A 24,619-nucleotide genomic window follows, 5' to 3' on the forward strand; every position below is an offset into this window, starting at 1 on the left:
CATTCTGGTATTGCATTAAATAACAATTTTCGAATTTTATCGGCAAATCTGCAGACTAACTTTACCAAAGTAGGAATTTTGTGTATTGTACTTGTGAACTGTTGAAAACAGAAAAGCTATGCAACAAAACATTAAGAAAAAAATAACATCATCCAGTTGTTCGTAATATGTTGCACTAAATACTAATTTGTAATTAAACAAACGAAACCTCAGAATTTGAGATTACTATGGTAAAAATACTAGGTTGTACAGAAATAAATGTCAGAATTCTTATGATGACATTTAGAACTCAATATTGAGTAACTTATCGTTGGTTGGTTAGTTTAATACAAGGTTTGTGACTTAGAATGTGTCTTAATTGTTTGCTGTTTTAACGATTAAGTTTCACAATCCTTAGGGCAGCATGGACAAATATGACTTTCGTCGTATTTTCCTTTATGACTTCAAACTTGGACGAAAAGCTACCGAAACTACATAGGAACATCAACGAGGCATTCGGCCATGGATCTGTTACTAAACGTACAGTTTGGCATTGGTTACAAAGGTTTCGACATGTAGATGAAAGTCATGAAGATCATGAAAGTCGTGGAAGGAAGCCATCCTTAGATGAAAACACATTAAGTTGAGACAGACCCTCACACAACAGTATGTGAGCTTGCAGAAAAGTTATGCACAATCAAATCAGGCATCACCAATCAACTGAGTGTAGTTGGAAAGATGAAAAAGTTGGATAAATGGATTCTGCATGAGCTGACTGAAGGTCAACAAAATCGGCGTTATAAGACCTGTCAAGGATGACGCTCCAAAAATTGCAGTAATTCGGAATCCAGGTTCTGCCTCATCTACCTTACTCTCCAGACCTTTTCCTTACAGATTTTCATTTTTTCAAGCACGTTTTGAACAATAAACGCTTTAAAAACCAGGCAGCTGCAGAAGAAGCTTTCAGGGAGTTCACTGACTATAGAAACTCTAATTTTTACAGCAGGAGCATAAACAGCATTGTTACACGTTAACAAAAGTGTGTTGAAGCAAATGATGCTTACTTTGATTAAAACATGTTTTACAACACTGATTTATACTTTCCAAACTTTGCAGTTCGTAAACAACATTTATTTATGGATAATATCGTATTACATTTACTTACGTTACAATTTAGAGTTACTTGTCAAAGAAAATTAAAATAATTAAATTGTTTTCTATTGTTTTATATTAAACTGACCATAAGTTTATTCTTTTAGAATTTATTTTGAACAAGGAGTAAGAAGTTAAATTATTTTTATCTTGAAGAAAGTGGAGAAGGTATTATTTTATTTATCTTAAACAAGGTGTGAAAGGTTCTTACTTTATTTATCTTGAACATGGTGTGAGATGTTATGTTATTTATTTTGAACAAGGTGTGAGAGTTCATTCCATTTATAATGAAAGGTATTTTGAAATGTGTTACATATGAGACACATTTAAAACAAACTAAATATATAACAAGTACTTTTCATTAATTTACTAAGATTGTCTGATTTTAATTATTTACGTTACCTTGTAACTTTCGTAAGGTAGAGGCCAAATTCTGGTTTTTTCTTTAACTCTATAAGTTAGCTTCCTAAGTAAATAAATCATCAAAAAATTAAAACACAGGGAAGGATTTAAGACCAAGAAGCATTTCACAAAAAAAAATCTTAATAAAGAAAGATTTTAATACTTAAAAAAATAGAAACAAGTGTAATAATCTTAAACAATGTTAATTAGAAAGAATTGAATAAGACGCTCAAAGGAAACAGTTTTGTCTTTGATCATTTGAGCCTTTGAGTTTTAAGGAATGGTGTACTAATTAATAAAAAGGTAAGTACAACTGAATTATTTCAGTATTGTAATGTTACATTGTCTGGTTTAAATTAAAGAAAAATATAAGTACTCCGATCTATAAATGGCCAGCGTGTTAAGGCGTGCGACGCGTAATCTGAGGGTCGCGGGTTCGCATCCCTATCGCGCCAAACATGCTTGCCCTTTCAGCCGTGTGGGGGCTATAATGTTACAGTCAATCTCACTATTCGTTGGTAACAGAGTAGCTTAAGAGTTGGCGGTGGGTGGTGATGACTAGTTTCCTTCCCTCTAGTCTTACAATACTAAATTAGGAACGGCTAGCGCAGATAGCCTTCGTGTAGCTTTGTGCGAAATTCAAAAACAAACAAACCGATCTATATATATTACTGATGAGAAATAATGTGATTGTTTAAGCTATCGTAGATTATATATTTCCCCAGTAGGTGTCATTGTTTTATAAAGTTTTTAAGTAACTTTTGCAATGAAGTAACCAAGTTATTAAAAGTATTATAGAATCTTCGAATAACCTGATTTGACACAAGACGTGAATATTATAATTATGAAAAGCCTCAAAGTTAATTACATTCTAGGAATCTGACAACATGATTTTAATATAAATGTCAACTGTGTGAAAAATTGTGTTATATCTGAGAAAAAGTCACCAACTTCTCAATTTAAAATGGGATCTATCTTCAGGTATTTTAAACTATGGAAAACTATTTAGATAAAGAAGCTGACCCCAGGCAATCATCTTACAGGTGAGTAAGTTTCTCAGTTAGATATTGTATGCTTAGTGAGAAAACAGATTACCGTAAGATAAATTTAAACCGTGGTAACAGTATCTTTTACTGTGGACAATCCCTGAGTTTAGTTTTAGGTTTTATTGTTTCTGAAAATAAAATTTGTTAGTTAAAAGCTCATATCCAAAAACTATTCAAACTACACATTATTTTTAATACAGCACTAAAATAAGGATTCTGTTATTTTGTTTTCAGTATTTGATAATTTTCTAATTAAATTATCCCATTACAGCTTCCTGCAACATATCATAATTCATTAAAGAAGATTAAGTCATAGGTAAGAAGGACCAACATTAGAGATATCAACTGAGGCGACATATTTAACTTCCTGGTGTTTACAATGCGTTAATTGTGGTCTACAAACTGTTAAAATATGCAATAAGTACTACTTGTACAAACAAGTTAGGTTGTGTTTAATTACAGTGTTGAAATAGATAAATCATGCAATAAGTTTTATATGTATAATCAAGTTAGGTCGTGTTTAATTACAGTGTACAAAATAGATAAATCATGCAATAAGTTTTATATGTATAATCAAGTTAGGTCGTGTTTAATTACAGTGTTGAAATAGATAAATCATGCAATAAGTTTTATATGTATAATCAAGTTAGGTTGTGTTTAATTACAGTGTACAAATAGATAAATCATGCAATAAGTTTTATATGTATAATCAAGTTAGGTCGTGTTTAATTACAGTGTACAAATAGATAAATCATGCAATAAGTTTTATATGTATAATCAAGTTAGGTCGTGTTTAATTACAGTGTACAAATAGATAAATCATGCAATAAGTTTTATATGTATAATCAAGTTAGGTCGTGTTTAATTACAGTGTACAAATAGATAAATCATGCAATAAGTTTTATATGTATAATCAAGTTAGGTCGTGTTTAATTACAGTGTTGAAATAGATAAATCATGCAATAAGTTTTATATGTATAATCAAGTTAGGTCGTGTTTAATTACAGTGTACAAATAGATAAATCATGCAATAAGTTTTATATGTATAATCAAGTTAGGTCGTGTTTAATTACAGTGTACAAATAGATAAATCATGCAATAAGTTTTATATGTATAATCAAGTTAGGTCGTGTTTAATTACAGTGTACAAATAGCTATGTACCGTGTATATAAACAAGATAAGTTTAATGAAGTTACATTATTGTTAACTATGGTGTATAAAAAGGTATGTGATGAACAAAGTACTCAGTGTATAAACATGTTATTATATGTTTCATTATGTGGTATCATAAAAACAGTTACCGTATTTTCCGGTTAGTAAGCCGAATCGCCGAATAAGCCGAGGCCAATTTTCAGCTCTGAAAATGAGGATTTTTGCTTATTACCGCCCAATAAGCCGAAGCCATTTTTAAGAAGTGACAAGTTTCTTCAAAATGATTTCTTAGTCTCGTTTCAGCGTCAGCATGCATGTTGTGTGTGATCATTGGCGTTCTGTAGTAACGCAGAACGTGTCGTATTGAGACAGAGATGGAATCAATATGTCATTCGTTATTGGCTCCACTCACTGTAATTAGGTAACCAATGAAATTCCAGAAAAAACGTTTCACTGTAGTCTGAACGTGCTTTGCTGATGGAACAAAATTACCGCCTATGGTAATTTTCAAAAGAAAAACATTTCCTAAGAAGAAGACATTTCCGAAAGGAGTGATCGGCCAATAAGCCGACCCCCAAAAATCAGGTCCAAAATTTAGGGCCAGAAATTCGGCTTATTAGGAGGAAAATACGGTATATTTTAGAATAAGTAATGTGTATAGACAAGGTAGGTTATGTTTTATTATCGTATGCAAACAAATTTATCATTCAGAAAGTGTCATGAGTACAAACATGTAAGGATACGTTTCATTAAAGTGTACAAAAAGGTATACATGTAGCAAGCACTATATATACAAACAAATATGCTAGGCTATGAAGATATATAGAGAGTTAAACAATTGGTTTTGAAAATATGAGTTAATATTATATGTGGATTTCTTGATAGATATTGTCGTTGATAGAAGATACGTTTTTCTTATCACCTGTATAGTATTAAACAGTTAATACTTGGTTTATTAAAACGTGTGCCTATATTCTAAACAACATTAGCCCTTAAGTATTATTTTTATGATATCTTGAAGGAATACGTGTGGTTAATATAGTCTCACTATACGTGTAACTCACATAGTCTCACTATACGTATGGCTAATATAGTCTCACTATATGTGTGGCTACTATAGTCTCACTATACGTGTAGCTAATATAATCTCACTATACGTATGGCTAATATAGTCGTACTATACGTGTAGCTAATATAGCCTCACTATACGTATGGCTAATATAGTCGTACTATACGTGTAGCTAATATAGCCTCACTATATGTGTGGTTAGTATAGTCTCATTAACAATTTCAGAAAGTTGCTTTGCTTCAAATACAAGTGTTTGGTCAAGTTAAAACTATTTTTATATCAGACAAGCCTATCACATAATTCCAGTTTGTTTCAAAACAAGTTATTCCTAACATCTCTAAACAACGAAATATAATTTTCATATGCCAGAGTTCAAAGTAAGATACACGATTAAAGATAACCCTAGTTATTGAGCAGAATGAAGCAAAAGTAATTTCTTTGAAAATATTGGACATTTCAAGGCCATCGGAGACAAACTAAGATTCAGGACGATAGAGAGAAAGGCAAATATTAAATCACTTTTTATTCAAAACTAAGTATGTATTTGCTCTTCTTGTTTTATTTGTCTGATATTTAATTAGAGTGGTAATTTAATCAACATTTAAACTTTTTGGGTTTTAGTTCCAAATAAACAATCTTCCTTACCTACAGGGCTGACGACAAACACTTTCACAGTATAGGTGTATGTTCTTTTCTTCTATAAGTCTTTGTGCACATTGGTTCTCAGTATCTTTTAAAGAATAAAGAAACAAGATAGAAGATTGTAATTTTGGAACATAAAGAAAATTGTTATCCAAACTTCAAAAATGCATGGGATTTAACAAATAATATTTATTTGTTATTAAGCGTAAAGTTACTCAATGGAATATCACTTTTCTACCCACTACAGGTATCAAAACTCCATTTTTAGTGTTGTAAGCGTTCAAAGAATCTTCTGAATTACAGGAGTTGGGGAGAGCTAATATATATAACAATAATGTTAAACAGAAGCTGAAAGTGGTTTGTGATAACAACTTGTTGAAAAGTAGATAAGCCAGCGTTTAGAAGAACACAGTACAAAACTTAAGTAAAGGTCAGAAACCTACCATCGACGGAGAACAACGTTTAAAATACAAAAATAAAAATTAAAACTTTATATATGACATCAGATCAGAGATCCAATGTTAACAGAGTGCATAGTTTAAGAGTACACCGCATAAAACTTAAAACTTTGTTTACAATATGAAGGTGTTACAACCTTACTGAAGGGACCAGGAGACAAACTTACCATCAACAGAGAGAGATATTTAAAAGTTCACAATATGAAGATGTTACAACCTTACTGAAGGGACCAGGAGACAAACTTACCATCAACAGAGAGAGATATTTAAAAGTTCACAATATAAAGGTATTACAACCTTACTGAAGGGACCAGAAGACAAACTTACCATCAATAGAAAGAGATATTTAAAAGTTCACAATATGAAGGTATTACAACCTTACTGAAGGGACCAGGAGACAAACTTACCATCAACAGAGAGAGATATTTAAAAGTTCACAATATAAAGGTTTTACAACCTTACTGAAGGGACCAGGAGACAAACTTACCATCAACAGAGAGAGATATTTAAAAGTTTACAATATAAAGGTATTACAACCTTAATGAAGGGACCAGAAGACAAACTTACCATCAATAGAGAGAGATATTTAAAAGTTCACAATATGAAGGTATTACAACCTTACTGAAGGGACCAGGAGACAAACTTACCATCAACAGAGAGAGATATTTAAAAGTTCACAATATAAAGGTTTTACAACCTTACTGAAGGGACCAGGAGACAAACTTACCATCAACAGAGAGAGATATTTAAAAGTTCACAATATAAAGGTATTACAACCTTACTGAAGGGACCAGGAGACAAACTTACCATCAACAGAGAGAGATATTTAAAAGTTCACAATATAAAGGTATTACAACCTTACTGAAGGGACCAGGAGACAAACTTACCATCAACAGAAAGAGATATTTAAAAGTTCACAATATGAAGATGTTACAGGCCCGGCATGGCCTAGCGCGTTAAGGCGTGCGCTTCGTAATCTGAGGGTTGCGGGTTCGCATCCCTATCGCGCCAAACATGCTTGTCCTTTCAGCCGTGTGGAAGTTATAATGTGACGATCAATCCCACTATTCGTTGGTAAAAGAGTAGCCCAAGAGTTGGTGGTGGGTGGTGATGACTAGCTGCCTTCCTTCTGGTCTTACACTACTAAATTAGGGATGGCTAGCACAGATAGCCCTCGAGTAGCTTTGTGCAAAATTCCAAAAACAACAACAACCTTTAACTGTACTTTTAATTCATTTGTTAAATTAAGCAATGTTTGTTAACTACATTTCAGGAGAAAACAGTTCATATCGTATAATTATTTTAAAGTATCAGTTTAGAGAATTATAAGTTCCAGTTACATTAAAAACATCATATCTTACCACCTTGTCGTACATTTCTTCCCATTTTGTCTTTTGCTTCCAGAGTAAATGGAGATACCATATAGTCTACAACACCACACTCAGCTAACGTTGCATTCTCAAGACATTCCATTTTACATAACTATAAAAGTCGAGGGTAAAACTAGTAAACATTTATAATAATAAATAATGACAGAATTGTCTAAAACTACACCTGACTTGAATATTTTATCATTATATATAAAATGTTTAATTTTACTTTATGGTTAGGAAAGGTATGTTATATATACACTATGTTAATCGTCAGTACTTTTAAACTTACTGTCATTGTTCAGTCACGTGATAGATCTGTTACAAAAAATAACTACATTATCTCTCAATAACGACACGACATTACTCAATGTTTCTTTTGATCTTCATACAAACAAGTGACAGTTATGGTGTTTGTAATAAGATAACATGAAAGAAAGATCTGGTTTCTACTTACCATTTTTAGTGGACTAATTATTATACAAAGTATTTCTTGTCAACATCCATAAAATAATTGGTATTAGCTAAGTTTGTTTGTTTGAGTCGAAATTAATATTAGTTTAGATGCCAGTATTATGAGTGGTCGATGTTTATTTCAGATTAGTGCATAAAAGTAAAGTTATTAATTGTGAGATAATGAAACTCGTTTAAACACCGTATAAACTCATTGCCCTTACTTGTGCAATCTAACACGAAATGTGTTTTATACGTTTATGCATTTGATCTGTTTTGTTCACCTCCTCTTACTTTGAATGTTACAGATGTAAATACACTACCTTTGAAAACAATATACTGAATGATGCGATTTTTGTGCCAATATTAAAAGAGAAGTTAGGGCAAGGGTTGTAAAACATACCGTTAGAAGGCGCTACACGTGAATCAACTGCAGGGGAGTTAGAGGATGTAAATATTCGTGAATATATATATATATATTTAAATATCATGCAATAAGATATGAGAATTTTTATTTCTATAATAATTTTGTATTAAAGATTAACTTTACCAAGTTAGAATCTAGAGAAACAATCACCCATGTAGAATTATTTTTTCATTATTTTGCAATCGGAACAGATCCTGGTTTATTTTATGTCTTGATCTTTATCCTACAATGTTTTAATATTTACAGTAATGAATGAGGTAACTATTCCAACTTATTTTGATTACAAGTTTCCATACGTTCATGGAAAATGAAATACTGTTTTACATCTGTTCAGTATCTGTAAAGTTAATCTGAGAATTATTTTTAAATTCACTTATTTTTAAAACACGTTTAACGCTCGAGTTTCGTTAAGTTAAAAATGAAAAATGAAAGTAGAACATTCTCACATTTTCTTCCAATAGTCCTGGTCTTGCTGCCGTTGTACCAATCTGATCATAGTCTGTACAGTTGGTTTGATACGGTGGTGGTAGCAAAATTGACGTTTTCTGTTGTAATGACAAAATGTTGGGGTAAACAAAATTTGAAACGATCTAGAATGATTCATGAGACATCTGCGAAGAGAAGCTTATGTTATAAAATGGAAACAGGCTCTTTCTGTAAAAATAGCAATAAAATACCTCCATTTTTGTACAGGATTTGTTAAGTGGACAGTACCTTAGAAATGAAGTACCGATATAAACGTCCTGGTATCAGTCTCCACGTATTGATTGGATTTCGCATATTTGGTGCTATGTTAGGGTCGTGAAACGAAAGTATAGCTGTTGGAGTCTCAGCAAAGTCTTGTAGTGGCAAAAATAGTAATAAATCTAACCCTAGAAATATTCACAAGTTTTTATGTTCAAATGAACTCATTTTGAAGTTAAAAACAAAACGTTTTTTTTTTTTTAAATGAAGTATCGATACTTATATAAACATATGTTACCTACTATATCTTACTTCTCAGTAAAAGTAAAATATACATTAGTACTTTTTTCTTTCTAACTACTCAAGACCCAGCATGACCAGGAGGGTTAAGGCGTGCGACTCGTAATCTGAGGGTCGCGGGTTCGCATCCACGTCACACCAAACATGCTCGCCTTTTCAGCCGTGGGGGCGTTATAATGTTACGGTCAATCCCACTTTTCGTTGGTAAAAGAGTAGCCCAAGAGTTGGCGGTGGGTGGTGATGACTAGCTGCCTTCCCTCTAGTCTTACACTACTTAATTAGGAACGGTTAGCGCAGATAGCCCTCGAGTAGCTTTGCGTGAAATTAAAAAAACAAAACAAACAAACCAACTATTCAAGCTTACAATAAAACTGTTGTTTATTTTAGTATTCGCATGATGCTTTGCGACACGTTACATGCGCTATGGCTTAAAGGAAAGACAGCTAGTTAAGATTATGGGCTACTTTAAACTTTGGTCATCACACTTTACAACGCTCTTACGGATTCGAAATAGCGAGGAGTGATTTGTTTCCAATGAATGATCTTAGTTTCGATTGGCTCACAAAGGAATGTACAGACATTGACTATCTCGACTGCAGTCGTCTACCTCTTACTTGGTAAAGCTTGATTTGGCAAAATTGAATTATTTTAGTTAGCTATGAAATGAGGATAGGATATATTATAGGGTGGGGTGGTGGCACTTGTTCCCTCATTTTTTGGCGGGCTATGTGCTAATAATAAATAAAGCATAACTAAAGCTTTAAAAACATTCACAATGAAGTTAACACGTCTCAGAGTATCTAAGGGATGTCTTTACACTAACATTTATCTAATATTAAAAGTAATGTCAGTCTGAAAACTAAGAGATGGTGGATTTGGACTATCTTTTCTAAACAAGTTTGTTAATTGATACATTTTATAGTAAAATACAGCATCTTCAAGTCTTTATACTAGCTAGTACTAAGTAAATTCAGTATTTATCAATAGAGCCTCATTCTCAGTATCATTAGTTAAGCAACTGCCAACCTTTTATGCTTCTTCTATAACATTTTTTCATGTTCAACCTTCAACAGAGATACGAACGATTTCAATTGTGATTCCGTTGGGAAAGTTGAATCATCACGATAGTCAACAGTAGAATGAGCAGACAGGAATTTTGGAAGCAGGTACAGGTATAATATTTTACCGCGCTTGCTGCCCAATATCTACCAAGGTGGCTTTAAATGGTTCTTGAATATTTCTATATGTCACTTGGTGACTTCCATGTTTCTTATGTTTGACTGCTAAGCTCCTATTGCTAATTTTAGTCACTTTATCACTTCAAAACATTTTTCGCAACCCCATCGTTAAAGTGATGCGAAAAGTGTAAAAAATTTTTCAACTAAAAACCAAAAACAAACTGTGTAGTTGTGTGTTTTTCAAATAAAATGCTCGTGATGGGCCTGTTAAAAATATAAAATAACCCTTGTAACGTTTTCTTTTGTTCTGAACTAATTATTACACGAGTTATATTTTCATCATCAAGTATGGGATTTTATAACACCAAAATTCGAGTTTCGATAATCGTAGTGGACAGAGCACAGACAGCCCATTTGATCAAATTACCACATTGTTAATTCTGTTTATTTTTTACCCCTGTAAAACCGCGAGAAAAGCACTAATTTCTTATCTGTCTGTTTTGTGCAGAATATAATTAAAACTGTTCGCATTACAGATGAATGGAAAGTTATTAACAATAATTACATGAACTATTTTGTAAATTTAACGTGGTAAAATTACAGGAAAGGCACGAATTTCTCTATTTTAGTCTTTGTAGTTTGTTGTAATGTGTCAGTGTTATCTAGACTGACAGAAAAGCAAAAAAATCCAACTTGAAAACCCTGACTTTAATTTTTGACTCTTGTAAAATCTCAACATTTGTATACTTTAATCTGTGCGAGTTGTAAACTTAAAATCACTAATTAAGTACCAGTTATCAGTTATATAATGTAAGATGGTGCAGGTCAGTTCTATGTGGCAGTTAACTAGTTTTGAACCTATGCGATAACACAAAATATTATTTAAAACTTTTAAAATAAAAGTCTTACTATATCTCTCATATAATACAAAATAAATAACATGCAATTTTTATAGTCAGGATAGTTATTTGTATAAAGTACTTTTAGCTATAATTTCAGTAGTTTTTTGTACACTACCCAGAAAACAATTAAAACAAAGATAGCATATTTAATTGTAGTGCAGTATAGAAAATAATGTTTTATCGAATTAACAACAATCGATATAGTGTTTTAATTCTTCTGTTGGTATAACTCTCAGAGACGTATACTGTTTGTTTTTGTAGTCACTGCATGATGCTCTGTTTCATAATACGTCACAAATAGTTTTCTGACTTTTGACCCAGACCATGCTGCGTTGAAAGTGTAGCAATTTCCATAAACAGGATCAAAATATTCTGCAACATTTTCCAACCTGCCATAAGAAAATATCAAAATCTAAGAGCATGTAATTAAAACCATAGCTGAATGATAGAAAATACACATTACAACATAGTTTGTTAACCATTCATTGGTCATTGTTTTCAACAAAACGTTTAACTGATGTACTTCATCACATGAAACATTTTCGTTAAAATCTGTTCATTTTGCAAGATTATTTTTGTGACATCATATATTAAACGTTAAATGTATGCTACATTTTAATATATCGATTTAGATATTTTTTTTTTACCAGATGTCGCATGCACTACTTTTATTAAAGTTTGCAATCTGGATGTTTCGTGTGGTATGTGGAAAGCACGGCTGAAAAGAGACATCATTGAAGTATTTAGTGTATAAATGAGTTTTAGTATACCAGGTTATTACTTCAATGCCTCTTAATGGCTTAAACAGTAAGAGTTTTTTGCGTCTATCTGTCTGTGATTTGAGGTAATATTTAGCGCTTTTGTTGTTGATTAATCAGCAGAGGAATTTCTCGAGTTTGTAAGCAAGTTAGGACTAAGAGTGAATCAAGCAAACGTTATTGAAGAGTAAATAACCTTTTTCTATTTACATAAACTGGAATTGGTAATATTTTCAACAAATAATTATAAAACCTAACCAAATACAAACATTTTACAAGACATTTTGTCAGAAATGGGATTAGTTTGCTTAATATAAAACATAACTTTGACGATATTTCAACTTCAAAGTAAAGGCAACATGGGAAGGAAGTGAGATACGTTTCTAGAATATTGAAACAAGATATTGTTAAGAATAATAGGGGACAGAAAACTGAAACAAAACCAGAAATGTATAAAAAATAAAGGAAAACTAAGAGGTAAGAGACGCGGGTTTTGAGAAAAGTGTAAAACGCATAATTTACAATAACTTTTAAAACCAAATTATAGGAACAAATTCTATATAAGTATTAGTTTCGGCGTATCACATTTACTGTTTGGTTGAAATACAAACGAATATTGAATTGAAGAGGAAATGTGATATATAGAAAATAGTATCTATATATATTTAGATACTATATAGAATTTGGTATTGTTATATTAGGGTGATTTTAAACTTTATTGTAAGTTAACTTACATATTATTATAATATTGTAATATTTAAAGAACAATAAAAACCAAATCTGATTGAAAATGAGATCCATAAGGTAACTGGAGACTTTCAGAGGGAATACGGATAACAATGTTTCAAAGAAGATCATGGAGGAAAGAAGAAACTTGAGCTACACTTATAGGGCAGTTGAGAAGACTTGATAATAGTTCACGTGACTTGATAACAGATTCATTGGCACATGATCAATTTATAGATTAAGCTCGAAAAAATAGGTGGTAATTTTTAAAAACTGTTAGGTTGTTCATTATGGCCAAACAAATAAAGATACATGTTACAGGATTGTGATATGAAGTAGTAATTTAACTATAGTCTAGAAGAACTAAAAATATTAATTAGACAAATAATCCCGTTAAACACATAGTGCCTGGACTGCGGATAAATCCACACAGATAAATACTACTGCTAAAGGATGTCTGAAAAGGAAACTGATAAAGGAGACTAAGAGAGAATCTTTGGGTCTAAAAACACCCCATTATCTTGAAATGAGTTAAGAAACACATTATGTGAAAGAATCAAGTCTAAGAATGAGTACTGGCCAAGTAGAAACATGCTGGCGTTTACTGTATAAAATACAATGAGGCAAGTGGTTGTGTTACCATTTGGATTACTTGATATATATTTGATCTGTACAAGTGGTTGTGTTACTATTTGGATTACTTGATATATATTTGATCTGTACAAGTGGTTGTGTTACTATTTGGATTACTTGATATATATTTGATCTGTACAAGTGGTTGTGTTACCATTTGGATTACTTGATATATATTTGATCTGTACAAGTGGTTGTGTTACTATTTGGATTACTTGATATATATTTGATCTGTACAAGTGGTTGTGTTACCATTTGGATTACTTGATATATATTTGATCTGTACAAGTGGTTGTGTTACTATTTGGATTACTTGATATATATTTGATCTGTACAAGTGGTTGTGTTACCATTTGGATTACTTGATATATATTTGATCTGTACAAGTGGTTGTGTTACCATTTGGATTACTTGATATATATTTGATCTGTACAAGTGGTTGTGTTACCATTTGGATTACTTGATATATATTTGATCTGTACAAGTGGTTGTGTTACCATTTGGATTACTTGATATATATTTGATCTGTACAAGTGGTTGTGTTACTATTTGGATTACTTGATATATATTTGATCTGTACAAGTGGTTGTGTTACCATTTGGATTACTTGATATATATTTGATCTGTACAAGTGGTTGTGTTACCATTTGGATTACTTGATATATATTTGATCTGTACAAGTGGTTGTGTTACTATTTGGATTACTTGATATATATTTGATCTGTACAAGTGGTTGTGTTACTATTTGGATTACTTGATATATATTTGATCTGTACAAGTGGTTGTGTTACTATTTGGATTACTTGATATATATTTGATCTGTACAAGTGGTTGTGTTACTATTTGGATTACTTGATATATATTTGATCTGTACAAGTGGTTGTGTTACCATTTGGATTACTTGATATATATTTGATCTGTACAAGTGGTTGTGTTACTATTTGGATTACTTGATATATATTTGATCTGTACAAGTGGTTGTGTTACCATTTGGATTACTTGATATATATTTGATCTGTACAAGTGGTTGTGTTACTATTTGGATTACTTGATATATATTTGATCTGTACAAGTGGTTGTGTTACTATTTGGATTACTTGATATATATTTGATCTGTACAAGTGGTTGTGTTACCATTTGGATTACTTGATATATATTTGATCTGTACAAGTGGTTGTGTTACCATTTGGATTACTTGATATATATTTGATCTGTACAAGTGGTTGTGTTACTATTTGGATTACTTGATATATATTTGATCTGTACAAGTGGTTGTGTTACCATTTGGATTACTTGATATATATTTGATCTGTACAAGTGGTTGTGTTACCATTTGGATTACTTGATATATATTTGATCTGTACAAGTGGTTGTGTTACCATTTGGATTACTTGATATATATTTGATCTGTACAAGTGGTTGTGTTACCATTTGGATTACTTGATATATATTTGATCTGTACAAGTGGTTGTGTTACCATTTGGATTACTTGATATATATTTGATCTGTACAAGTGGTTGTGTTACTATTTGGATTACTTGATATATATTTGATCTGTACAAGTGGTTGTGTTACTATTTGGATTACTTGATATATATTTGATCTGTACAAGTGGTTGTGTTACTATTTGGATTACTTGATATATATTTGATCTGTACAAGTGGTTGTGTTACTATTTGGATTACTTGATATATATTTGATCTGTACAAGTGGTTGTGTTACCATTTGGATTACTTGATATATATTTGATTTGTACAAGTGGTTGTGTTACCATTTGGATTACTTGATATATATTTGATCTGTACAAGTGGTTGTGTTACCATTTGGATTACTTGATATATATTTGATCTGTACAAGTGGTTGTGTTACTATTTGGATTACTTGATATATATTTGATCTGTACAAGTGGTTGTGTTACCATTTGGATTACTTGATATATATTTGATCTGTACAAGTGGTTGTGTTACCATTTGGATTACTTGATATATATTTGATCTGTACAAGTGGTTGTGTTACCATTTGGATTACTTGATATATATTTGATCTGTACAAGTGGTTGTGTTACCATTTGGATTACTTGATATACATTTGATCTGTACAAGTGGTTGTGTTACTATTTGGATTACTTGATATATATTTGATCTGTACAAGTGGTTGTGTTACTATTTGGATTACTTGATATATATTTGATCTGTACAAGTGGTTGTGTTACCATTTGGATTACTTGATATATATTTGATCTGTACAAGTGGTTGTGTTACCATTTGGATTACTTGATATATATTTGATCTGTACAAGTGGTTGTGTTACCATTTGGATTACTTGATATATATTTGATCTGTACAAGTGGTTGTGTTACCATTTGGATTACTTGATATATATTTGATCTGTACAAGTGGTTGTGTTACCATTTGGATTACTTGATATATATTTGATCTGTACAAGTGGTTGTGTTACCATTTGGATTACTTGATATATATTTGATCTGTACAAGTGGTTGTGTTACCATTTGGATTACTTGATATATATTTGATCTGTACAAGTGGTTGTGTTACCATTTGGATTACTTGATATATATTTGATCTGTACAAGTGGTTGTGTTACCATTTGGATTACTTGATATATATTTGATCTGTACAAGTGGTTGTGTTACCATTTGGATTACTTGATATATATTTGATCTGTACAAGTGGTTGTGTTACTATTTGGATTACTTGATATATATTTGATCTGTACAAGTGGTTGTGTTACTATTTGGATTACTTGATATATATTTGATCTGTACAAGTGGTTGTGTTACCATTTGGATTACTTGATATATATTTGATCTGTACAAGTGGTTGTGTTACCATTTGGATTACTTGATATATATTTGATCTGTACAAGTGGTTGTGTTACTATTTGGATTACTTGATATATATTTGATCTGTACAAGTGGTTGTGTTACTATTTGGATTACTTGATATATATTTGATCTGTACAAGTGGTTGTGTTACTATTTGGATTACTTGATATATATTTGATCTGTACAAGTGGTTGTGTTACTATTTGGATTACTTGATATATATTTGATCTGTACAAGTGGTTGTGTTACCATTTGGATTACTTGATATATATTTGATCTGTACAAGTGGTTGTGTTACCATTTGGATTACTTGATATATATTTGATCTGTACAAGTGGTTGTGTTACTATTTGGATTACTTGATATATATTTGATCTGTACAAGTGGTTGTGTTACTATTTGGATTACTTGATATATATTTGATCTGTACAAGTGGTTGTGTTACCATTTGGATTACTTGATGTATATTTGATCTGTACAAGTGGTTGTGTTACCATTTGGATTACTTGCCATATTTCAATTCGTAATGGAATACATTTGATCTGTCCTGTCCTGAAATATCGTACTTATCTACTTTGATAACATAATCACATAGACAGGATCTTTGATAATACTTTTGATAGGCTAAGGAAATTTCTCAAATGTTTGAAGGAAGGTAATATTAGGCTGAATTCTAAAATAGTAAACTGTTCTTACAATACGCAAGTTTCATGGAGAATATAGTCACAGAAAGCATTTGTAAACAGACCTATCCAAGACTGAACTTGTTTAATATTGGCCAACTCCAAAGTACTTGCATAGGGTAAGAGGTTTTGTAGATCGTTCTCTTACTGCTGTTGTTACATAAAATCATTTTCTGACTTAAAAACAAACAAGGCTTGTTTGTTGTCAACAGGCATTCAACAAACTGAGGGTAAGCAAGAATTAACTCAGCTACTAGTAAAATGAAAATTCTTTATGAGTCTGAAAGCAAGAAAGGAGCAAAGTTTAAAGAAAAACAGGTTATGGAAAGAGTCATGTTTGGTTTACAAAATCTAGAAGAATATGTGGTTCAAATAATCATCTACCTTAAGTATGTTTGAACGTGAGAAAATAATGAGTTTGGTAAGAAGAATATAACAGAAGAAAATCAAAGTCGATATTGGTTCCAGAGAATCACTAGAGCCTTAATTGGACTAACTCGACAAGGGAAGACAGCAACTAACAATAAAGGTACAAGAGGTCATTCAATCTGTGGTATGTCTGCAGACTTGGAACATTAGCAATCAGGTTTTTGAACAGACAGATCACTGATAGCTCTTTGTGCAGCTTTTGGCTTAATTTCGGACAGACCATCTTCTGCAAAATGTTAAAAAATAAAACCATCGAGAAGAATTGGTGAATGGACGCTTTTAGGTAATGTTTAATGTTTTTTTTTTTTGTATTAGGAGCTATTGCGTCTATTTGTCTGTGATTTATCAACAGTGGGTAAGTTAAAATGTTTGTAATCGATTAGCCGAGGATTTATGGAAGTAAGTTTATAAGTTAGATATACACATGAATGTAGCCCTTAATAAATGTTGTTGAGCTGGATATGTCATTATATTTACCAATTAATATGAAACTTTCTGCCAAATAAATAAACACATTATCATCATATTTTATGATTATTAGATAATTAAAAATTACATACTCAGCATAAGGATTAGCGTTTGGTATCATAGTATCTAGTTGAAATCCACCTTTCCGCATGATACTCATGTTGAGATTCTATTAAAGAAATGAAGTTTTGTACAATAAATATAATTAAATTTATGAATGTTCTAACTCATAACTTTTTACAATGTTACAGTCAAAAATAAAATTATTAATTCGTAATAGAAAAGTATTAATGTACAATATAGAAAGCACTTCTACTGAAGATACACATTTGGCCAGTTTATCCTGTTGTAAGTTACTTTTTACGTTTGAGAAATTGTTTATTCGTAAACACGTTTCACACTGTTGGAGCTATCAGGACCTTATAAATAAATAAATATATATATATGTAGACCTATTTTTAACAGTCTTAGCACATGTACTCAGGTATCTTAAGTTGGTGTTATAATGGAATTCTTTTCAGGCAGGAACTATTTTGAAGTAGATATAGTTAGAAGTAATTTGGGTAATACTGGAGTTTTACCATAATAGTACGAATTGCACTTTACAACCCAAAGGATGTCACTTCACTCTTTTTAGCTGCTTCATTGAAGAGGGGGTGATGTCACCAAAGTGATTATTCATAGTTCCTATAGTTGTCTTCAGATAACGCGTCGTCAGCGGAAGCATTGCTACGCTGCCACAACAAGCAGCTAAATTTAATGATTAGATGACAGTACCTCAAGGTAGAGAATGTATTTCTAAAGCTGTCATGACTGATAAAATAAATACATGTCTCATCAAGAATATAATTAATCACTATTTAGATAGTTAAGAATTTGAATTACATTTATAATTAAATCATCGCAAAAATATGACGCTTAACACTAATTCACTAGGTACTTAAATTGTTAACAAAAAGGAAGCTTAATGGTAGTTTATTAGTGACTTAAATCTCCTGTCGTATCATAATTTAAACTTGCTGTTAATTATTAACCAGTGTTTAAAGATTTTCAGTAATATAATAAATTGCCAAAAATATTATTCAATATAACGTGTTTGAAAGAGATTACAACTCACGTAGAAAATCACACACCTCTTCAATATTTAGTCCAAGAAACAAGTAACTGAAGTTTTGTTAACAATTTAATATTTGCAACAAGAAACATCAGTTAATAAAATAATTTTAGAATAATAAACTCTAATCGATATTCATCAAAGATTTCTTTATCTTAGAAATTATACAAAACATTTGAAAACTAAATCAGCCGTGGACTTTACTTACAATTTAAAACTGACCTTCAACATACATATTCAAACTTGTAAAGTGTCAAACATTAAGGAATATTTTAATGTTTATTCATCTATCAGATACGTATATACAGGGAACATGCCAAAAACAACAAGTATCATTTATATATTTTGTTTGTAAATTTAGCAGTGTAAAACTAGAGAAAAGGCTGCTAGTTATCACCACCCACCGCCAACTCATGAGCTATTCTTATCAACGAATAGTGGAATTTCTCGTAACTTTATAACGTCCCCACGGCTAAAAAGGCGAGCATGGCTAGTACGACGGGAATGCTTGTTTGTTTGGAAATTTCGCACAAAGCTACTCGAGGGCTATCTGTGCTAGCCGTCCCTAATTTAGCAGTGTAAGACTAGAGGGAAGGCAGCTAGTCATCACCACCCACCGCCAACTCTTGGGCTACTCTTTACCAACGAATAGTGGGATTGACCGTCACATTATATACCCCCACGGCTGGGAGGGCGAGCATGTTTAGCGCGACGCGGGTGCGAACCCGCGACCCTCGGATTACGAGTCGCACGCCGTACGCGCTAGGCCATGCCGGGCCATCATTTATATAAAATGAACAAATAACTTAGAAATTATATTTCAGTATCTGGTGGTAAAATATAGTACATATCTTTTATTTCACGTTTTATTAATCCAGTATATTTGCAATTCAAATAAGCTGTTACGTCAATTATACTAAGTTTCGATCAAGAACTTGCATATTTGACGTTCAAGTTAACACACAAAAAGTTAGATAAATAGTGTTAACTTCTTAAAGGTGTAATCATTTAAGCAGGTAAAGAAACCTTGGTATCGTCCATTTTATACGTTTTTCTGACATTTCTGGTGTGGAATACGTAGCTTCTTTCAGTGTTTCACTCCAAAGCTAAGATATTAATAAAAACAACACACACATATACAATCTGGAAACAGAAGTTTAACAATTACAAAGGTCAGTCACAAACAGTATGGACAAGGTGTCATGTGGCCACACATATAGTGTAGGGCTGCAAGAAATTTCAACATTACCTTTGCTCGTTAGTCACATTGAAAATAACATTACGTATTTTAAAACTTTATTCACATTTAGACTCAGTTAAATAACATTACATATTTTAAAACTTTATTCACATTTAGACTCAGTTAAATAACATTACATATTTTAAAACTTTATTCACATTTAGACTCAGTTAAATAACATTACATATTTTAAAACTTTATTCACATTTAGACTCAGTTAAATAACATTATATATTTTAAAACTTTATTCACATTTAGACTCAGTTAAATAACATTACATATTTTAAAACTTTATTCACATTTAAACTCAGTTAAATAACATTACATATTTTAAAACTTTATTCACATTTAAACTCAGTTAAATAACATTACATATTTTAAAACTTTATTCACATTTAGACTCAGTTAAATAACATTACATATTTTAAAACTTTATTCACATTTAGACTCAGTTAAATAACATTACATATTTTAAAACTTTATTCACATTTAAACTCAGTTAAATAACATTACATATTTTAAAACTTTATTCACATTTAGACTCAGTTAAATAACATTATATATTTTAAAACTTTATTCACATTTAGACTCAGTTAAATAACATTACATATTTTAAAACTTTATTCACATTTAAACTCAGTTAAATAACATTACATATTTTAAAACTTTATTCACATTTAAACTCAGTTAAATAACATTACATATTTTAAAACTTTATTCACATTTAGACTCAGTTAAATAACATTACATATTTTAAAACTTTATTCACATTTAAACTCAGTTGTCTTTCAAATGCACAGTGATGTTCCTCTGTGCATTTATCGTAATTTGACGTAATTTATCTATAAAGTAAAATGATTAAAAATCTGTGATTACATGTAAAGCTCATGTTTGTCATAATGCTCGAGAAACTATTATTGATATTTAAAGCTATTGGCCATCTTGGTTAAGAAAATATATAGATTGAGAAAAACCATGAAATTAGAAATGTCAAGTCTATTTTACAGTAAGTAGCTAAAAAACCCAAAGCTCAAGTGACTAAAGTTTGTTTTTTTAACAATTCAGTGTTATATAAACAAAATATGAGCTATTATATAAATTTAATAAGAAACTATAAATAATGTTCACTTTAAAAAACCTTTATATATATTCAATTATACTGCAGCAAAAATACACAATATATTTAATAATTAACTCCACACATGTACATTATAATACACAATATATTTAATAATAAACTACACGTGTATATTACAATATACAATATATTTAATAAACTGTACATATGTACATTATAATGCAAAATACATTTAATAATAAACTCTACCCGTGTACATTATTAAAAAACAATATATTTAATGATAAACTCTACACGTGTATATTACAATACACAATATATTTAATAAACTGTACATATGTACATTATAATGCAAAATACATTTAATAATAAACTCTACCCGTGTACATTATTAAAAAACAATATATTTAATGATAAACTCTACACGTGTATATTATACTTTAATTACTGAAATTTAATATTCCTTACATAGTCTTTAAATGATTAATTTATTAGTCAAGATATGTTATTATATACTGTACCGGAAAACTATCTGTGTTTGAGACCAATTAAATTAAAATGAAAGTAATGTTTAGACTGCGAAGTTTGTATTTACGGAAAACATTTACTAAAATAAAAGTTAATTATAACACATTGTCGCTACCTGTGGGTTACAATATGTTTAAAATAGATGGTTAACTGTAAATATGTAGTTTAGGGACACATATCAGTTAAATACAATTTTTGTATTCGATTAAACTGTGAATTTCTAAAATGCAATTACCAGTAACGAATAAAGCCATACGAAATAATAACTGCTTATCTTCCGTATTTAAAAATTAGCGCAAAATTATAGCATAATTCACCCAGAATACAGCAAATGATCAGATTGTATCACGTGGCTCAGACCAAGTTTCAAAATGACAGATCGATTCTACTTAAATGTGGGAGATTTCATCATTATTTTAATTATCTTATGTTTTGCAACATTGTTGTTATATATTAGACGAAGATTTCAACTCACTGACAATGGCGAATTTTGATTCATCTAACAGAAGCGATTAGTTTATTGTCATAAATAGTAAGAAATAAGTTGTCAGATAGTATCCTTTAAACAAATAGTTAATAATACTTAAAACAACAAATCTTACCATTTTCTATAGATTGTTCACTTTAAATGATAACATAGAAATAAATGTCATTAAACTCTCCAGCTACCATTCTTGTTCATTGAAAACCACTAAAAAGATATAAAATTCCATGTTCAGTTTGAATTCACTAACAATCCAGTCAAAATTTGACACTTTCTGTTCCTAGGTGGTCGTTATAGGAAATATAACATTCTTGAAACAGTGAATGTATGTATTCAAGCATAACGATACAGAAAATGTGGAATCACAAAGGTTGCTTCTAAGTCGACAAAGTGTGTTTCACATTACACAGCAGAACTGGGTAACTTAATCATATTTGTATCAACTATATTTACATTTTGTATAAAAATCACCAAAGTTCTGTGATTTTCTCACATAAAACTAATAGATAGCTATAATATCTTTACTATATTTAAGTAAAATCTTGGACACACCATGATACTATATAAGAAAATTTATTAGTTTATAAATAAATGTCAGGTTAAGTATTTTATGGTTAAAATACACATCACCAATAATTGTTTTAAACAAATTTTTAGTTGACATAAAATACTCATATAACCTGATGTAAAAGTGTTACTGTATGTTAATAAATCACATATTTAACAAACGTACTGAAATATTTGTAAACAAAACGTCATGATATATTTATGTTATTTAAGAAAACTCCTTAGTTTATAAAATATTAACATACAGTCAATGTAATAATATATGTAGTATAAACTTGTTCAAGTAGGTTATCATAAATTAATTAAAGTTTCTATTAGAAACTACGCAAAATATTTGAAAACTAAATTGCTTGTCGTACTGATCTTCAAATACTACTACCCTAAAGTTTAAAACAGCTTTGATATCTTCAATATACAGAAGCAAAGACTCGTAAAGTAACACATAAATATAGGCTTATTTTCTATAATTACAAACTGTGTGTTCACTATACGTTAGCTCTGACAACGATCTTGTATCAACATAAATTTATATATTCTTATCCTTCATATAATATTACATAAAGCTAACTATATATTGACAGTACTTTATACTTCAATAAACAAAAATATTTTCAACTTCTAGGTCACTAAGTTTTTGATATATATTCACATATTTGTCATCTAAATATAACACAATAAGTCATATACATAGTTTAAGTTCTTAAAGTTGTAGTCAGTATCCTTAATCTTACAATTTGGACAATATATAAGATCAAAGATATTATACTCAACAATTACACAATATTTACCAAAGACCCTTCCACTAACTCTATTGTCACGGACCCCATAACGCTTATGTTATTTGACATACAATACAATCTCGAATGGAAGAAAAACATGATACGACATTAAGGTTAATGACAAAAGAAACATAACATAATATTAAGTACGAGATACGACATTAAGGTTAATGACAAGAGAAACATAACATAATGTTAAGTACGAGATACGATATTAAGGTTAATGACAAGAGAAACATAACATAATATTAAGTACGAGATACGACATTAAGGTTAATGACAAGAGAAACATAACATAATGTTAAGTACGAGATACAACATTAAGGTTAATGACAAGAGAAACATAACATAATATTAAGTACGAGATACGACATTAAGGTTAATGACAAGAGAAACATAACATAATGTTAAGTACGAGATACGACATTAAGGTTAATTAATGACAAATGAAACATAACATAATGTTAAGTACATTCGTTGCCAAAAGATTTATTTAATGCTGTCTTTATACTTTAGAAAGTTCAATGTTTAAAAGATAATTTATTAAACTAAAGCTAACTTCATGATTTTAACTCTATTCGTTTGATAAGTATGTACAACTTCAAAACAATAGATGTTATTTGTGTACAATGGGTTGTTCGATATGAACTCTTGTTTCAGTATACGTTTATATAACAAATAAAAAACACGTACAGTTGTTTTAACTATATATACAATCGTTAAGGCTATTCTTGAACACTAATAGAACTTTGTGCTCACCGAATTAAATGTAATGAGGATCTACTAAATACAGGGTGGCCCGTAAGTCCCTACCCATCCATATGTTATATTCAATTACGCATGTATTATAATTTTTTCTTTTTTTCAGAGAAATATGGCCGATTTAAGACCATTTGCACTTGAAAACGTCTCACAGAACATAACGTCGCATAATATTATGCAGTGAGAATGAAGGACAGTACACAGATACACTGGATACATAAGATATATGTATAAAAGTTTGATTATTTATTGAATAAAGACGTTAACTATTTAATGTATCCTTAATTATTAATACATAACAATTTTGTCT

The 24,619-nt window shown here is 30.6% G+C and overlaps 1 protein-coding gene across 1 annotated transcript in view; it reads right to left on the bottom strand.

Annotated features, from left to right (window-relative positions):
• Positions 1-24,619, bottom strand: part of LOC143224338 (degenerin unc-8-like) — a 39,148-nt gene that overhangs the window by 11,079 nt on the left and 3,450 nt on the right. Inside the window, exons 2-8 of the mRNA XM_076452728.1 lie at positions 17,850-17,926; positions 11,462-11,604; positions 8,866-9,023; positions 8,598-8,696; positions 7,263-7,383; positions 5,447-5,531; positions 1,534-1,597 (exon numbers count right to left, since the gene is read on the bottom strand). Coding sequence (XP_076308843.1) covers positions 1,534-1,597; positions 5,447-5,531; positions 7,263-7,383; positions 8,598-8,696; positions 8,866-9,023; positions 11,462-11,604; positions 17,850-17,917 — 738 coding nt within the window. The 5' untranslated portion in view covers positions 17,918-17,926. The remainder of the gene's footprint in view (positions 1-1,533; positions 1,598-5,446; positions 5,532-7,262; positions 7,384-8,597; positions 8,697-8,865; positions 9,024-11,461; positions 11,605-17,849; positions 17,927-24,619) is intronic.

This window comes from Tachypleus tridentatus, chromosome 8, assembly GCF_004210375.1.
Source record: "Tachypleus tridentatus isolate NWPU-2018 chromosome 8, ASM421037v1, whole genome shotgun sequence".
Taxonomy (NCBI): domain Eukaryota; kingdom Metazoa; phylum Arthropoda; class Merostomata; order Xiphosura; family Limulidae; genus Tachypleus; species Tachypleus tridentatus.